At 37.8% G+C, this 15,294-nt stretch overlaps 2 protein-coding genes across 3 annotated transcripts in view; one reads left to right on the top strand and one right to left on the bottom strand.

Annotated features, from left to right (window-relative positions):
* The first annotated feature begins 849 nt into the window (after positions 1–849).
* Positions 850–5,439, top strand: LOC139737797 (uncharacterized). Its single transcript, XM_071648474.1, has 4 exons — positions 850–1,215; positions 1,632–1,766; positions 2,549–2,643; positions 4,071–5,439. The coding sequence occupies exons 1-4, from the start codon at positions 1,044–1,046 to the stop codon at positions 4,371–4,373; spliced, it is 705 nt and encodes a 234-aa protein (XP_071504575.1). The 5' UTR covers positions 850–1,043; the 3' UTR covers positions 4,374–5,439.
* A 976-nt stretch (positions 5,440–6,415) lies between these two features.
* LOC139737783 (gelsolin-like protein 2) overlaps positions 6,416–15,294 on the bottom strand; it is a 61,756-nt gene continuing 52,877 nt past the window's right edge. For both annotated transcript variants that reach the window (XM_071648458.1, XM_071648459.1), the window contains 4 exons: positions 14,954–15,147; positions 13,438–13,519; positions 11,739–11,834; positions 6,416–9,324 (listed from right to left, as the gene is read on the bottom strand). In XM_071648458.1, the coding sequence (XP_071504559.1) occupies positions 9,232–9,324; positions 11,739–11,834; positions 13,438–13,519; positions 14,954–15,147 (465 nt within the window). In that variant the 3' untranslated portion in view covers positions 6,416–9,231. The remainder of the gene's footprint in view (positions 9,325–11,738; positions 11,835–13,437; positions 13,520–14,953; positions 15,148–15,294) is intronic.

The following is a 15,294-nucleotide window of genomic DNA, read 5'->3' as shown; positions in this document are numbered from 1 at the left end:
CATGCATAGAATTTATGTATTTTTTCACTTATTTCATAATTTTTAGCCTTATCACAACGTATAGCACAATAAATTCAATGTTAAAAAAAAACAACAACTTAGATTTGAAGCGTTATTGCTACGAGCTGGTATCTAACAATGTAAATACACGGAGTTCTGATATGCTAATTATTTGTTTGTTTGGATTGAGTTTTAAAAGTTTTGCGTCATCCATTTTTCATTAGATTCCTGAAATAAAATTTCACAACTTTCTAAATCTGTGGTCCGTTTTTTATGGGATCATCGAAAAGCTGTTTGCTTGAATTGTAATCCGCTTGTGTCTTTATGACATTGTGTGAGTGTGTGGTGCAAAATGATGTGTACTGCGTGTTTTGCGATAGTATAGGCACCTGGGAATGTGTATTATGGTATAGTTGTGTGTTTGTGCGTGTGTATGTGCGTTGGCATATGGTAATGCTTGTTAGAGGTTTAATGAAAGCATTTTCCTTCATTCAAATCAATTAAAGTGCCAGTGTAACTATGGCTTCCGTCGAAAGTACGCGTTGTATTATTTATCGTTAAAAAAAGAGACTAATGGCTTAGTGGTTTTAGCCTAGTTTCTCCTTTAATTCTTTTTTTTTTGTTTAATGAGTATTGCATGATAAAGTGGAGCATTTTGAGCCTTGGTTGGCTCGGAACTTTCACTTTAGAAATCCACAAATGGTAGTCAGCTGATTTCACTATAGGATACGGTGGCTGGACCGGGATGCGCCCGGGATTCCCTTATTCGAAACCCAACCACCGCCGCACGTTTGGAATCGGAACTGCCAGGATATATAAGTACAGCTCAGGGGTCCTTCTTTCTTCACTCTTCCTCGTTGGGCACATCCTAAATATTATCTTATCCCTATAAATTAGCAGAGCTCTAAGGACCATACAGCAGCACACTTCACCATCAGAGCGCTCAGAAAGAGAACTGCCACCCACCGATCGGCGTATACCATTTACACTGTGCTCTTCTACTCACATAGTCAGTCATTAGCCATTAACATACTACTGTTACCATGACGACGGCCGGTGCATCACAAGTTCGTGCCATCTTCAACCTGTACGAGACGACAACCCCTGCTCCCGGCTTCGACTCGTTTCTCGATGGGGTCAAACACACTTTTGCCTTCGTCGAAAAAGAGCCAAGCTTTGTCGTCGGCCAATTCCACAAAAATCTGGACGATGGTGGTAAGACTTTTGTGTTCGCTTTTTCTCACCATATATGGTCTCAATCATTTCGTGACGTTGCTTGAGGTGTATTATATCTACGTATAATACTGCAGGCCAACTGCTTATGCTCGCCTATATCTGCGCCAGCATATTGCAATTTGATATTCAATCGAATTTGTACTAGACCAGTTGTGTAGTAAAAGTTTCGATCTTAATCTCTCTGTTCACGAAAAGGCTAGTTACTCTACATGTAAGACGCGCGATGTGGAATCTATAGGTAAAGCTGAATGCATTTTTTTTCATCTCTTCGTGACGCAGTATCACTTAGATTGGTCATTTCATTTAAAGTCTGTGAAACTTTTCATATACTGAAACAAATTTTTATCAACTTTGCTGAGTTATTTTCTTGTATGTTGCGTCATTCTCACTCGTAGGACATTTCAAGTACGCGCACTTCGCCAACTTCAAGGACGGGAGTTTCACCGGTTTCTCGCCCAACCCTTCCCCAGAGTGGCTGGCTGCAATCAAAGAAGGCCACGGCGAATGGGGGCACCAAGTGCGACATCCGGGTAAGACTGGTTAAAGTGATGGTATAGTTTTGGTTGAGCCTGGAATTGGGGTTTTAACTTTTTGTGAGACAATCAGAAACCAGTTTTATGAAATATTAAAAAGCATACACTTCTAAGGGAATTCAAAGTTTGTTAGATGAAAATTGGTTGTGAATTGGTTTAGATATCCACACAAAAAAAAAAGCAAAACAAAGTGGTCCTGATACAAGATGGGACTCACCTCTTATTAGGGACTCTTTGTTTTTGGATATCTCAGCCATTTCCAAACCTATTTTCATCAAATATAAAATTTGAATTCCTCTTAGAAGTTTATGCTCTTTAATATTTCATATAAGTGGTTTCTGATTATCTCACTAAAAGTTAAAACGTCAATATCAGTCTCAACCAAAAACTATACCGTCCTCTAAGACTTGGGCTAGTTAACAACTTTGTCTTCCCAATATGCATTCAATTGAACCATCTTCTTGAAGAGAAATTCTAGTCCATTTATAGATAAGTCTGATAAGACAGAGTAAATTCTTGCGAGTACAAAAGTGAAAACTTGATCAAAGTCGGATGAAAATCAGAAGGGTAGTTATGAAATTGTTTCGCTAATTTTTGCAGGACAATTCTCGTTCAGCAGTGTTCAGTTGATACGAACATTATGAGGGAACTAATAACGTCATCACTTCACAATTTTTCGTTGATCAGTTAGGCCTACAAAAAAATAATGTCGAAAATTCAACGTTTCAGTTATTAAAGTATTTATACAACACACAACATACCATTCTTACTCCATAAAGGTGGATACGAGGAAATCGCCACCTGGTCTGGTCAGCCATGGTGTCCGAAGACTCAGGCCGCGACAAACAGTATCATCCTTCTGGCGGCTTTCAAGGTGAGTGAAAGGATGGCACGGCACGCAAGTCATGTTAAACATTCTCATACAGTCACATTGTTCAATGAATTAGGCCTGTGTTGAATTCGCCCAGTGAAAGTGCAACTTTAACGCAATTTACACTGTAATGAGAGTAAAATCAAACAAAAATTAACAATACTTAAAGTTTCATATAAATTGCACGGGGAAAAAAAAAACCTCTTTGAATAAACTCACAATGTCATATTGTATCGTATACTTTTGTCGTAAATGACATAAAATGAAATGAATGAATGGAAGAGTTGTGAGTTGGTGATTATCATCGTCACGTCAGCTTTTTTGCATACGTGATGATCCAAATCGCTAGCTGTCTGGTAAAAAAAAAAGTGAAAATTTTTAGTGTTCGCTTTATGTGATATTTCAAATTCTACTCAGATGAAACTCAACACATTTTACCATTCTGTTCGTCTGATTTGACCCTTCATCAAAGAGCAAAAATTAAATCAATTAAATTGAGTGGTATGATAATGGTAATATGCATTCCCCTTAAAACCACTATAAATAAGGTGAAGAAAAATGTTGTCATGTACGGGCAGAGACACGTACATGATATAACGTGATAGCAAGCGTTGCAAGACATGCATTTGATATTTACATCATAATAGGCAAACATGATTTAAGATTGGCATTGTATATGATATTTTTTAGCTAAAGAATTTGCAATAGCAGGCTGCATTTATTTGGTTATGAACCTTCTAGTTTATGTTAGTTTTACGGAGGAAAAAAACGATCTGTAGAGACTAACATAAAAGATGAAAAGGAGAAAGAGAGCTATCAAAAAGTAGATGCCATGTCTGTCTTCAAAACAGGAAGTAATGACGGTAGGGCGTAAAATATGTGTAGCTGTGTCAATGAGGTGGAGGAAGTATGTAACAATTATCACTTTTAAGAAAACAGTTAAGCGTCCAAAGTGAAAGTAGCGACAGGAAATCATTATCATAGAGTCGCCTGAATGATTTACTATGCGAAAAAAAAATATTTCACAACAACAATGAATATTATGACGAAAGGAACATCGTGATATGATAAGCATCGTTTGTCAAAAAACAGTCCGCATCAAACAGAACGAAGGTAACCCTCGTGATGTTGAAAATTTTAAGTTGAAGATTTAAGATGTCAAAAATCAAACCTCATGTTTCAATTCCTACCGTTAAAGAAAAGCCAAGCGACGTAGTCTTATATCTAATCATGGAATCATGGAGCTATGTAGCTCCATGATTAATGTACTAGGACTGTAATCACTCTTCATTAAAGTCCATTTAAATCAAGACTGCTCCGCTCATCCCTCTGTTTTCTTTGATGTTCTCATTTTCTTCATTTGTTATTTTTGTTAATTGTTTTGATTTTTTATTGGATTGTTTAGCTTAGCTTTTTTTGTTTTTTCTTAGGACGTACCGGAGGATTTCGAAAAGGAGTGGAAATCGATGTCTGGCATGAACGTTGTGGTCGAGTCCCTTCCAGCCACCGTATCCCTGAACGAGGCGGGTCTGTTCCGGAAGCTGGGCGGCAAAACGCCGTTCAACTACATCCTCCGCGTGGAACTGCTTCCGGGGTCACCCGGAGCAGACGACGGTGTGGGCGACGTTCTCGGTTCGCTGGAAGGCATCAGGAGCACTCTGTCCCAGAGCGGGTCGCCGCTCGTAGACATCGGCGCGTATAAAGTCATCGTTGTCACCAAACCCCAACAGTGAGACGACGACGAAAAAGAAGATGGTGTCGAAATTAATTAAGCATCTGCAAGAACTCTAAATTATGACTTTGTCATAATTGCATGATACAATTGCACCTACGAGACAATATTCACCTGCTAGGATAGCTGTAGGAGATAATGATTGATAGGATCGATTAGACAGGCATTCTGGAATACTTTCGGTACCTATACATCTCAGCACATTGCATTTTTTTTTTCCTCGTAAAGAGTGCTAACACATGAATCAATGTGTGGCCCACTGTTCAATGAGATTGTGGTGGTTTCAGTGGAAAAATCAAAGGTGGCATTTGACTCGCAATATAGGGGGTCTATCATCTTTCGTTAACTCCACACCTATGTCATCACATTTTCTTTACGCACTCCCGACCAAGTAATGTGCATTATTTGTTTTATAAAATTGTGATTTTTCTTTTTAAAAAAAAAGTTTCCTGGTAGTCATTTTCGCAAGATATACCAGGACAGCGTTTCATGAAACTTGTCAGTGACTGAAAACTACATGTATTTTAAGCTTCTGAAATCCTTGCATCTTATTGGCCGAAAGCAAATATGTCAGTGAAAATATCTGACAAAACACTTGATGAGAATAAATGCCCGCACGCAGCACAAGCCCCAATCTAACTGAAGACTGTGCGTTTAAAACACATTGCAGCTGGGGGTTGAGCGCAGCCGAGTGAGTGATTGTTTTAAAAACCGGTCATTATCAAATTAAAAAAAAAAAATAAGTTTGGGCGTTTGCGCAAAATAAAAGACTGGTCACGTGATTGCTCTCAGCCAATCATTTTAATCAATGAGGATCCATATCGCCATTTATTTTCGTCATAAAGAACGTTCAACTTGAAGAGAAGGAAAACAAGATGCAGGTGTCAATTAGTCTGGACTCCCTACTGGCGTATGTAAATAATGATTCATCGGGCAATTAGCCATCTGCGTCTGATTATCAAGGTCTCATTAAATTTCTTATCTTTCTATCAATGACAGGTACTGTCTTTAAGACACCTTCATAAAATCCAACGATCAAAACTGCATACGATGGTGTATTGATCATATTTTTTCCCCAGATTTTCTATGGATTTATCTTTCTTTTATTGTTCTTTGTATTGTAGTATTTCATTTGCGTTTGTTTTCTTTGCTGTTTAATTACTCAACATGCAAATCAGAATTTGCCTCTCATTACTGAAGCATAATGTCAGTACACCCGAAAATCTGTATTACATGGAACAAGTGTGTGAGACAAGACAATACACACAGCCTGTCTAGATTTTTACTGGGCACATAGTTTATTCTTCTTTTGAAAGTAAAGATGATCTGTATATAAGTCTCGAGGACAACTGTGTTACTTCTTGTCTGCAGAAAGTTCATTGTTCAGTTAACTCAATGCCAATGCTTACACAGACACTTGAATATTTATACATGCATATACACTCGCACACACACACACACAATATAATATATATATATATATATATATATATATATATATATATATATATATATATATATCCATATATAATCTATATGCTTGTAAAACCAGGAATATTCACATGCACTTTAATTTCACGAATTTCGCCAGAGCCAAGAATCTCAAAATTGAAATGCATGCGAAAGTTCTTGTCTACACTATTATGCATTGAATGCCATACGCAATTCATGAAATCACATGCTGCAAAAATACCTTGCTGTCATGTATATTTACGTTCAAGTATATACATATATATATATACACATAAACACTCTCTCTCACATATATATATACATTGTATATATATATATAAATATATATATACATTGTGTATATATACATATATATATATATATAAATATATATGAACAAATTGTGTATATATACATAATATATATATATATATAATACATATAATATGAACAATATATATATATATATATATATATACATATATAAAATATATAAATAAATATAAATACATAAAAATAAGAGATGGCCCACACACATGATACCATGACTACATCAAACAAAAATTATGAAACGATAAGACAGTGTTCTAATTCATATGTTCATGTGATGTAGTTTTATTCCTCTTATCTATCATGTGACAAGATTTAATTCTTTCCTTAATTGATGAACATTATTGTGAGGCTTGGTTGCGTCTCAAGACACCTTAAATGACATGGATCATTATCACAGAGACAGTTATCTGTTATTGCCAACGTAACACGACGCTCATGGCTATGCCCTGCCTATGGAAGATGTGTTTATCCACCATTCAAAGTTGCATAGTCCTCCTTCAACACGCCCTCCAACTGCTGTATAGGCACCGGAGAATTAACAATGAATAAGAAGGTTCGTTTCTTTGGGTGTGTTTTCCCCCGTACTGTTGCCGGGCAACAGTCTTTCTCTCTGGAATCCATCCCCACAAGTGGCTTCCCAGCGAGACGATCATTTGGTGATCTCACCGCTCAAAATCAAAACAGTTTGCAATGTCTTTGCTTCATTGTCACTGCAGAGAAGCACAGGAGGCAATTTTGTCATGGTGATTATATCCTGTTGCAGCTGCTGTACAAAGAAGCCCTAGGGAGGTCTTAACTTTGCGACTCCCATGACCCTCTAAACAACCCTTCTCTTTCTATTTTGCAATAGACTGATTAAGGCAGTACACAAAACATTCATACAATGTAATGTTCTTCTTTGTTTCCTTCTCTATACCCAATGTCACTACCATCTCCTCCCTATGATACATATCTATGCTGCTGACAGCAGACACAGATCATAATTTATCATATATTTTACTATCTTTTTTTTATCAACTATAACTTTGACTATGTCGAAGAATGTCAATACAAATTCTAACAACTATAAGCAGGACACACTGTAGTATGTATTACAATTTCATGTAAGGAAACTCCATGGACATGATAGCAATGGGCAACTGCTTTACAGCTACACAGTTGCAAGAAAATTTGCAACGTGCTCACAAAAAAAAAATACAAGAAAAAAAAAACGACTATCCAATATCCTAATTGAAAGACGTTGTTGAAATTTGAAACACTCGATAAATAAAGAGCATGATCGTAAGAGGACAGCAGACAGTTAATGGAGTTTGATCTGGTTTCCTTTTTTTTTTCTTGCTTGTCTTTTTCTTGTATTGGGCTGAGTAGTCTATGAGACTTCAAAGCTTACAAAAGTGACTACACAATAATATAAACACTGTGTATCAAGAGAGAACTAAAATCTACACTGTAATCTTTAAAACAAATGGAATGGCAAAACATGATTGCAGATTGATGGATTTTTTTTTGTTTTTTCGTGTGTTTTTTGGTAATGTGTGGACAAAGTGCTTTTAGAACTTTTGTAATTGTTTGAATAATTGTGAGTAATAAGGAACATGGAATGAAAGATGAAAGTGTGGGGAATTACTGGTACAGGTAAATGCATAAACTGGATATGAAGTTATCAAGAATGTAATTTGTTATCCATGAATCACACTTACATCACACTCTGAACATGAGCACATTTTTCCTTCTTTTTTTTTTCCACATCAAGTGATGGCACATTTCACTGTGTCACAAAGGACATATAATCTGAATATCACTAAACGTATCACTTTTCTTTGAATTGTGCACAACCCTGTTTACACCTGTGTACTTCGGAATTTCAGGACAGTTTCTATGTTTCTTAGAATATGGACCAGATACACACTGGCAGCTTTCAATCACAAACAATGCCCCCTTCAAATAATGAAGTATTATCTTATTTGATTAGCATATTACAGACCAAGACCTACTGATTCACAGTAACGCCACTGTAAGAAAAATAGGATAAACACTTCATAAAAATGCATGCAGATATATAGATATTTACATCACAAAAGAAATCATAAGTACAACAACTCATTGCAGAGTGTACATCTACAGTAAAATTGTGATAAAAATTACAGAAATAGAGACAGGATATGCACAAAATGAAAATAAATCACACGGATACGGCAACAAAATATAATAGACTCCATCTTTGATTATCACCAGAATATCTAATAAAAGTTACACACAGAAAAAAAAGAATCATCTTATCTCAATGTAAATAGGTATGATCAAATAAAAATTCCAAGAATGCTAGAAGACTTGAAATCAAGCAATTTTAATTCTTATCTATTTGGTACAGCAATATTTGAATTTTCATCCAGGCTTTGTTACATGCTATTCACAATCATGACAATGCTGCAAGCTGTCTGTGTAGTTGTTTACAATAAGGAATAGGTTTGAAGTTTTGATTTACATTTTGCACCACATATCTTCTTTTTGTTTTTTTTTCTCCCTCTTTTATTATTGATGAACTCACTGACTTGAAAGCACATGAACTTGCAAAAGAAAATGACTGAAAAAGAATCATATTTCCATAAATTTAATACAATTTGGTCATAAAATGCAATCATAATGCTTCATGCCTTGAAGACTGTGCTTTGGCGAAATCCTGTCAAAATATCACAGGCTTTCTTGGGTCAAATACAGACGTTTTGACTCTTGGCTCTATATATAGCAATTAATTTCTCTCTTTCAATTACCACATTTGAGAGCAAATCATATCTGTTCTGGTTTAGGAAGAAAGGCGGGTATCCACATTGCATGAATGCATGCAAATGAAAAAGAAAATGAAACAATTATTAGAGTTATGGAACAATTCATTCATTTGTGAATTTGCTGAAGCAAAATTGACCATAAGGCCTACATGCGAGACTTCAGCAAATTTAATCTATGGCATCTTGACCTCCATTTCTGCCGAGTGCTTGGTGATATTTCCGTGAAGCTTTCCGAATCATTCCCGTGCGAACCCAGCAAAAAAGCGATACCGAGACTGGATTGTGAGACTACTTGAGGCGGGAGTAGAAATCCTTAGACTTGGAGCCTTCCTTCAGACACGTGATGTTGGCCTTTTTGTGGTGCGTGTTCATCAGATATTGCTGCGCAAGAGAGACGATCGTAAACACAAGATAGTCACACATTAACTGCCAGCTATACATTACATTGTATCGATCTCATACTGACAAATCTGACTCAGAGTCAGAGTGAATACAATTTATTCTGTGTGCAAGTGTCAGAGTCACGACATATTTTGCATAGCCTCTTAACTCTAACCAGGCCGGGCTTTTTGGCCTGTTCTGTGGCCGGGGGAGGGTTGATTCAACCCCCCCCCCCCCCCCCCCCCCCCCGAGATCTCGGCCGTCAATCGCGCAATCGCCCTGAAAATCGGCACATACATTACTTGTTGCGTAATCTACTGAACTGGTATAAGAGAAAAAAATTGAATTTTTCATTTTTTATATCTTATATTAATTAATATGTGTGAAATCATGAACTTTGCTCTAATTCAGAAAATAAAGCCAATGGCATCCTAATTTTTGGTGACATTGTTCCCTGTAGCATTCCTAACAATGTGCTTGAAAAAAAAATCTGGTATCAAAATTGATTTCTTATGTATTCTATTGTTTGATGAATTCCTTATGTATTTCTTTGTTTTTTGACCTTTTGGGGTTTTTTTTCCATTTTTTTTCCACAAAAAATTATTACAGAAACTATTTTGAGCATAATTATGCCAAAATTAATTGATTTAAGCCACTGAAAGTGAAAATGATCATATCTTTTTGAATAAGGTGAGAAAACTCTATTTGCATGAACTTTGCACACAAAATCACGTTTTTGAGCCATTTTCGGTCTGATAAGGATGTATAAAAGGTCGTGCAGCATTGTAACGGTATGTCCGATTTTCGCGAAAATGATGTCATATGATTTGCGAGACTGGAAAGTAAAAAGTCAGCGAGCGGCGTGGTCAAAAAAATTTCGCGCAGCAGAATTATCGCGAAAAATGTCGAGGGGGAGGTTGATTCAACCCCCCCCCCCCCCCCAGCCCTATTAGGGTTAAGAAGAACTGAATGGTTGCAATGCCCCATATACACTATGTTCTTGGCGTCCGCAGCAGTCACGCTTCAGGTCACCATGAAGAACGGGATGGACGTGAGACAATGTGGGGGGGGGGGGGGACGGGCAAACATGACAGGCCATGATTGCCACTAATGCCATGGTTACATTTTTAAATTGTCAAAAAATTTGTCATGGCAATCAAGGTGCCAATGAGAAGCCTAGTAGGTTGTAATGAAATGGGATGAGCTCAACAAAACGTGACAGCATGTTTGTAAAAGGCCATTACAAATCTTGAGAGGTGGTCCATATAGTGGGACGCAATGGGAAATATTGTGAAGTCTAGTCTGACCAGACATCAGGGGAATGGCATCTGATAGCTGCATGTTCACTAGAGCGAGGACTAGAATGAACAGGACTAGACTACAGCGGGAGAAAACAAGGAGAATATCCCATCAACCCACAGCACACTACATTTCAGACGAATGAGGCTGCCGTGGTCACGGTGTAAACATAGCATGAGCAAGCAACTTCAGGACTTAAAGTTTTACATCCCCTACGAAGAACCATGGGCAATGAGGAGAGAGTACTTTCGCTGTATTGGGCGCACAACTGCTGCAGCCACAGGGCTTGAAACAATCAAGGCTTCACGATTAATATAAGCCTGCAGTTTGATCAGTGAGACCTAATTACACCTACAAATTTAAACAAGAAATGCTGAAGGCTGCAGTGATGAATTTCTCATCATTCCATAGCTCACCACTTTCTCAATATCAATTATGCCCTTTGCCATTCACTTGCATGCATAGTGACGACACGGGCGTAAGTTTTGACTGCATATTCCCAGCTCCAGACTATTCATATCTAGTCAATCATCAAGAACAAACAAGAGCAGATCTGAAGATTTTTATAATTAATTCAAACCTCAAACTGCTTTGAATTACACAGAGTCAGTACATTTTGACGATCCTCTCCAATCTGTGTTCAATTTCTCCTCCATTCACACTTCTCATAATTTTTCCCTAAAAATAAAATTCTATGAATAAGTTTTGTACTACGTACTGTATATGCCATTTATCTAGCAAGTATAATTTTTTTTTGTGTGTGAATCATGACTTCCTGACAATTTCAACAGTGGTGAAATTTGTGACAGAGGAGGACAGTAATTAATGGAGAAATGCAAGTGTTCAAGTGGCATTCATGTCAGGCTCAGTTAACATGTCAGCATGTTGTTAAATTCACAATTATTGCGGGGCTTGCAAAATTCACACAAACAAAAACCTCTGAAATAAATGGAGTACACAGTACTCCATTTTCATGGACGATATGTAAACGTGCTCAGGTGTAATTGACGGTATCAATCTGGAGATTTGTAAGACCCTTCAAAGTGTTGAGTTGATATCAAAGATGCATGAAAATGAAGTGATTTCAGACAGCCAAGACATATATAGATTCTCACCGTTGCATATGGAATTCCATTCTTCTTCTCAGCATTGTCTGCCTGCGATCCCACCCACACGTAGCAAGCCCTTCCAGTGTCTAGAATGAACACATCCTGCACAGGCGACAAGTAAGTACAGGATTTTTTAAATTCAACAAATCACAGCTACAATTTATTATTCATTATACTGCAATATGAGGTACCATTTCATGTGAAAAAGTATCAATATTTCCCTCCGAGGATCTATACTCATGAGCCATGAAAATGCATGGCACATGAACTGAGCCAAGAAACGAAATATATATATATATATATATATATATATATCAGGGCTCGACACTAACTTTTTTGTTTGGTGGCCCGATGGGGCCACCAAAATCCTCAATTTCAAATTTTTGGTGGCCCGAGAGAAAAATTTAGTGGCCCCGAAAAAAAAAACAATAAAAAACTTTAAAAGTCCTGGTTTTTTTTAATGAGTCAAATATCTAAGTTTTATCCAGTCATAGTAAGAATTGGAAGTTGGACATACATCTACTCATAAATAAACCTCAACTAACTCGCAACACTCACTCACAGGCACTCATTCAGTCCTTTTCATCCATCCTTTCAACAAATATAACTGCTAATTTCCGGCGCAAAAAGTTACGAATTAATTGACGTACTTTTCCCAAAATTTTGGTGGCCCGAGGTGGGCCACCAAATCTGCCTTTTTTGGGAAATTTGGTGGCCCAACTTTCAATTTTGGTGGCCCCGGGCCACCGGGCCACCGTTAGTGTCGAGCCCTGTATATATATATATATACATTTTTTTTCTTACATTTCCTGCACCTAGATATAGCCAATGATAGGACTACTTCCCTAAAAGCACTCCACAGAAGTAGAGATAAGTGGTACGGTATTATACATGTCTCTGTCTACACAACTAGTGAAGAAACTAAAGATGATCATAATTATTGTTACAATCATTCTCTTTGTAATCACAACATCATCATTTATTTATTACCTCCCACAAGGAGGTTAACATATTTTTGTCAGTGTTGGTTTGTTTGTCTGTTTGGAAAATAACTCAAAACACTGAAAACTGCTTTGGATGAAACTTGCAGAAGTAGTTGATAATGACACAGAGAAGAGATGATTAAGTTTTGGTAGTGATCTGAGAATTATTAATTTTCGAGGCATTTTCATATTTTGGCTAATAGGGTCAATGTACTTCATTGGGAGTTCAAGCTGCACGCATTTGAGGTTTGTAAATGCCCATGAAAGCGAGCACTCTGCTCAAGGTGCGGCACAACAGATCAAAGTTATTGAAACACAAGGCTTCTTTAAATCATTGGGAAATTGGGCAATTTTTAGTATGCGTGTATTATGTGCGTGGAAATGAGCTTGGCAGAGGTCTGCAGTCTCAGTGCTTTTCTAGCTCCTGCATTTTTTTCATTGCTCTTTGCACTGATATATTACATTTTCAACAGATGACAAGTCCAATTGTCCAATTTCATTACATGCAAAAGTTTTCCTACATTCAGTACGTTTGTGCTAGCACTGAGCTTCATGTACGGTCATCTCTGTTCATGATATTAAATCGCACCCTGCATTAGTCTCTACAATCTCGATACACACTAATTAACTTTTCTCTACAGCATTACTGAAACGCCTCTGTCTGTACCTCAAAGACGAGTCTGTTCTTTGCATTTTCATATTCCAACAACTTTTGAACTTACACTCGGGTCCAGATCGTCACGCCTGATGTTATCTCCCGTCGACACCTCGGTAAATGTTAACTCTCCCGAGGCATTTGACAGCCTGAATTAGATATATTCATGAGAAAACAAAAGAAATGCGTGATTCACAGATGGCTTGAGCTTTCAACATTCGAATCTTCATATTCTTATATTAAAAAAAAGTGTGTTTATCATGTACACTTATGTTATTTCAACAACTGATTTAAACAAGCAAGGCATCTTGTTTTTGGAATGTAAATATCATGTGGGTTCTCACTAGTACTTCCCACCAGAAGAAAAGAAGAAGTTTGAGTGTGGGTACTGTGAGCATCTCTGCTACAATCAACCCAAAGTTAGTTTTGGAATCTGAACTTCACATCTGTCTACCTGTCAAAAAAAAAAAAAAATCCTGGGGACTTGGAAAATTCACCATTAATAGAGCCCTTCCCATGGCACCACTTACAATTCTCTGTAGGCCACATTAACTTTCCCTCTATAGGTACGTGTGTAAAATTTGCAAATATTGGCATAGAAAGGTTTAACACATATATCTATAGTACTTGTAATGGCTCAAAATTCATCTTTGACAAACTCAAATTTGCTTGCAATTTATCAGAAAGCTGAGACAGGAAACTTGTCTGTATGATGCAATTTTGCAGGAATAAGTCATTTTCTGTAGTATTTTGAGCTCAATGGTGTGAAATAATAAATGCTGGTGTATCGACTTTCATTCCGGAAGCGCCCCCCCCCCCCCCTCGTTCAGTTGTGGATGTGTAGAACACTGCCTGTTCGTGATGATCGAATCATGTCCCTGCAGTAGTATTGAATCAAACACAGAACAAACTGCAAGGAACTCGCTCTCGTGAGTGGTGGATACCCCTATGGCCCAATACGTTATGATTGATGTTATCGAATATAAGACATTCTATTGCAACCACCATCGGGCAAGCTCTGAAACTGAACTACTTCTGTGAACCTTTTTGGTTAATATTTTGCATTTACTTCATTGTCCAATAGTAATCGTGTTAGCATGGCATCCTTTCACACATTTCCCAAATTAGAGCAAAAAATCAACAGTTCTGCAGCACATGAGAACTATGTTTTGGCTTTAAGCGTATGTCATAACGACTTCATTGTCTGTGTTCCTACATAAATTTACATGTTCGTGGATGGAGAGACAAAATGACCCTTGTCCATTAGCAGCACAAACATAAGAAAATCCTCTTTTCTCCCTCTTCTATGAAACTGCACCACTAAGTTCTCTCTCTCATTTGAATCACTTTTCGAGAGAGTTAGGATGGTCAAATTAATTTTAATAAGTCATATATCATTCCAAAGCTTAGAGCTTACTCCTTGAAACTGCGGCACAAAAAGTGGAACTTCATTTTGGAATACTGTTTGTGGGTTTTTACATCGGGCGGTCACAAATAATTTCAATGGAACCCTCGGCAACACAGATTTGCAAATGAGTTTGATTCTCTGCCAGGAAAATGTCCCAGGCCTATTTTTAAAATACCTGAAGAGGACTGGGTCGAAGGAAGCAGAGTCATCTTCATCTTGTGCAGACTGGTCCTCATCTTCGCCATCGACCTCGTCGTCCTGGTCGAAGTAGTCCCAGAACTCGTGGCTGGGCGAGACGTCTTCCTCGTCCAGAGTCTCCTTGGATGCCCGTGGCCGCTTGGAAGTCATGTCCTGGAAGTACTGAGCAGACTGGGGGGGGGGGGGGGGGGGGGGGGGGAGGGGGGAGGTGGGAAGACGGGGTTAAAGAGAAAAATACCAGTAGGAGCACTAGATACACAGATGACAGGATGAATAGATGGATCCATGGGTAGAAATAGCCTGTAAGGTTGGAGGAGG

The sequence above is a fragment of the Diadema antillarum genome, unplaced genomic scaffold (assembly GCF_040938485.1).
Source record: "Diadema antillarum isolate AM-2024a unplaced genomic scaffold, OU_Dant_1.0 seq00000705_RagTag, whole genome shotgun sequence".
In the NCBI taxonomy this organism is placed as follows: domain Eukaryota; kingdom Metazoa; phylum Echinodermata; class Echinoidea; order Diadematoida; family Diadematidae; genus Diadema; species Diadema antillarum.
This window is presented reverse-complemented; position numbering and strand designations above follow the sequence as displayed.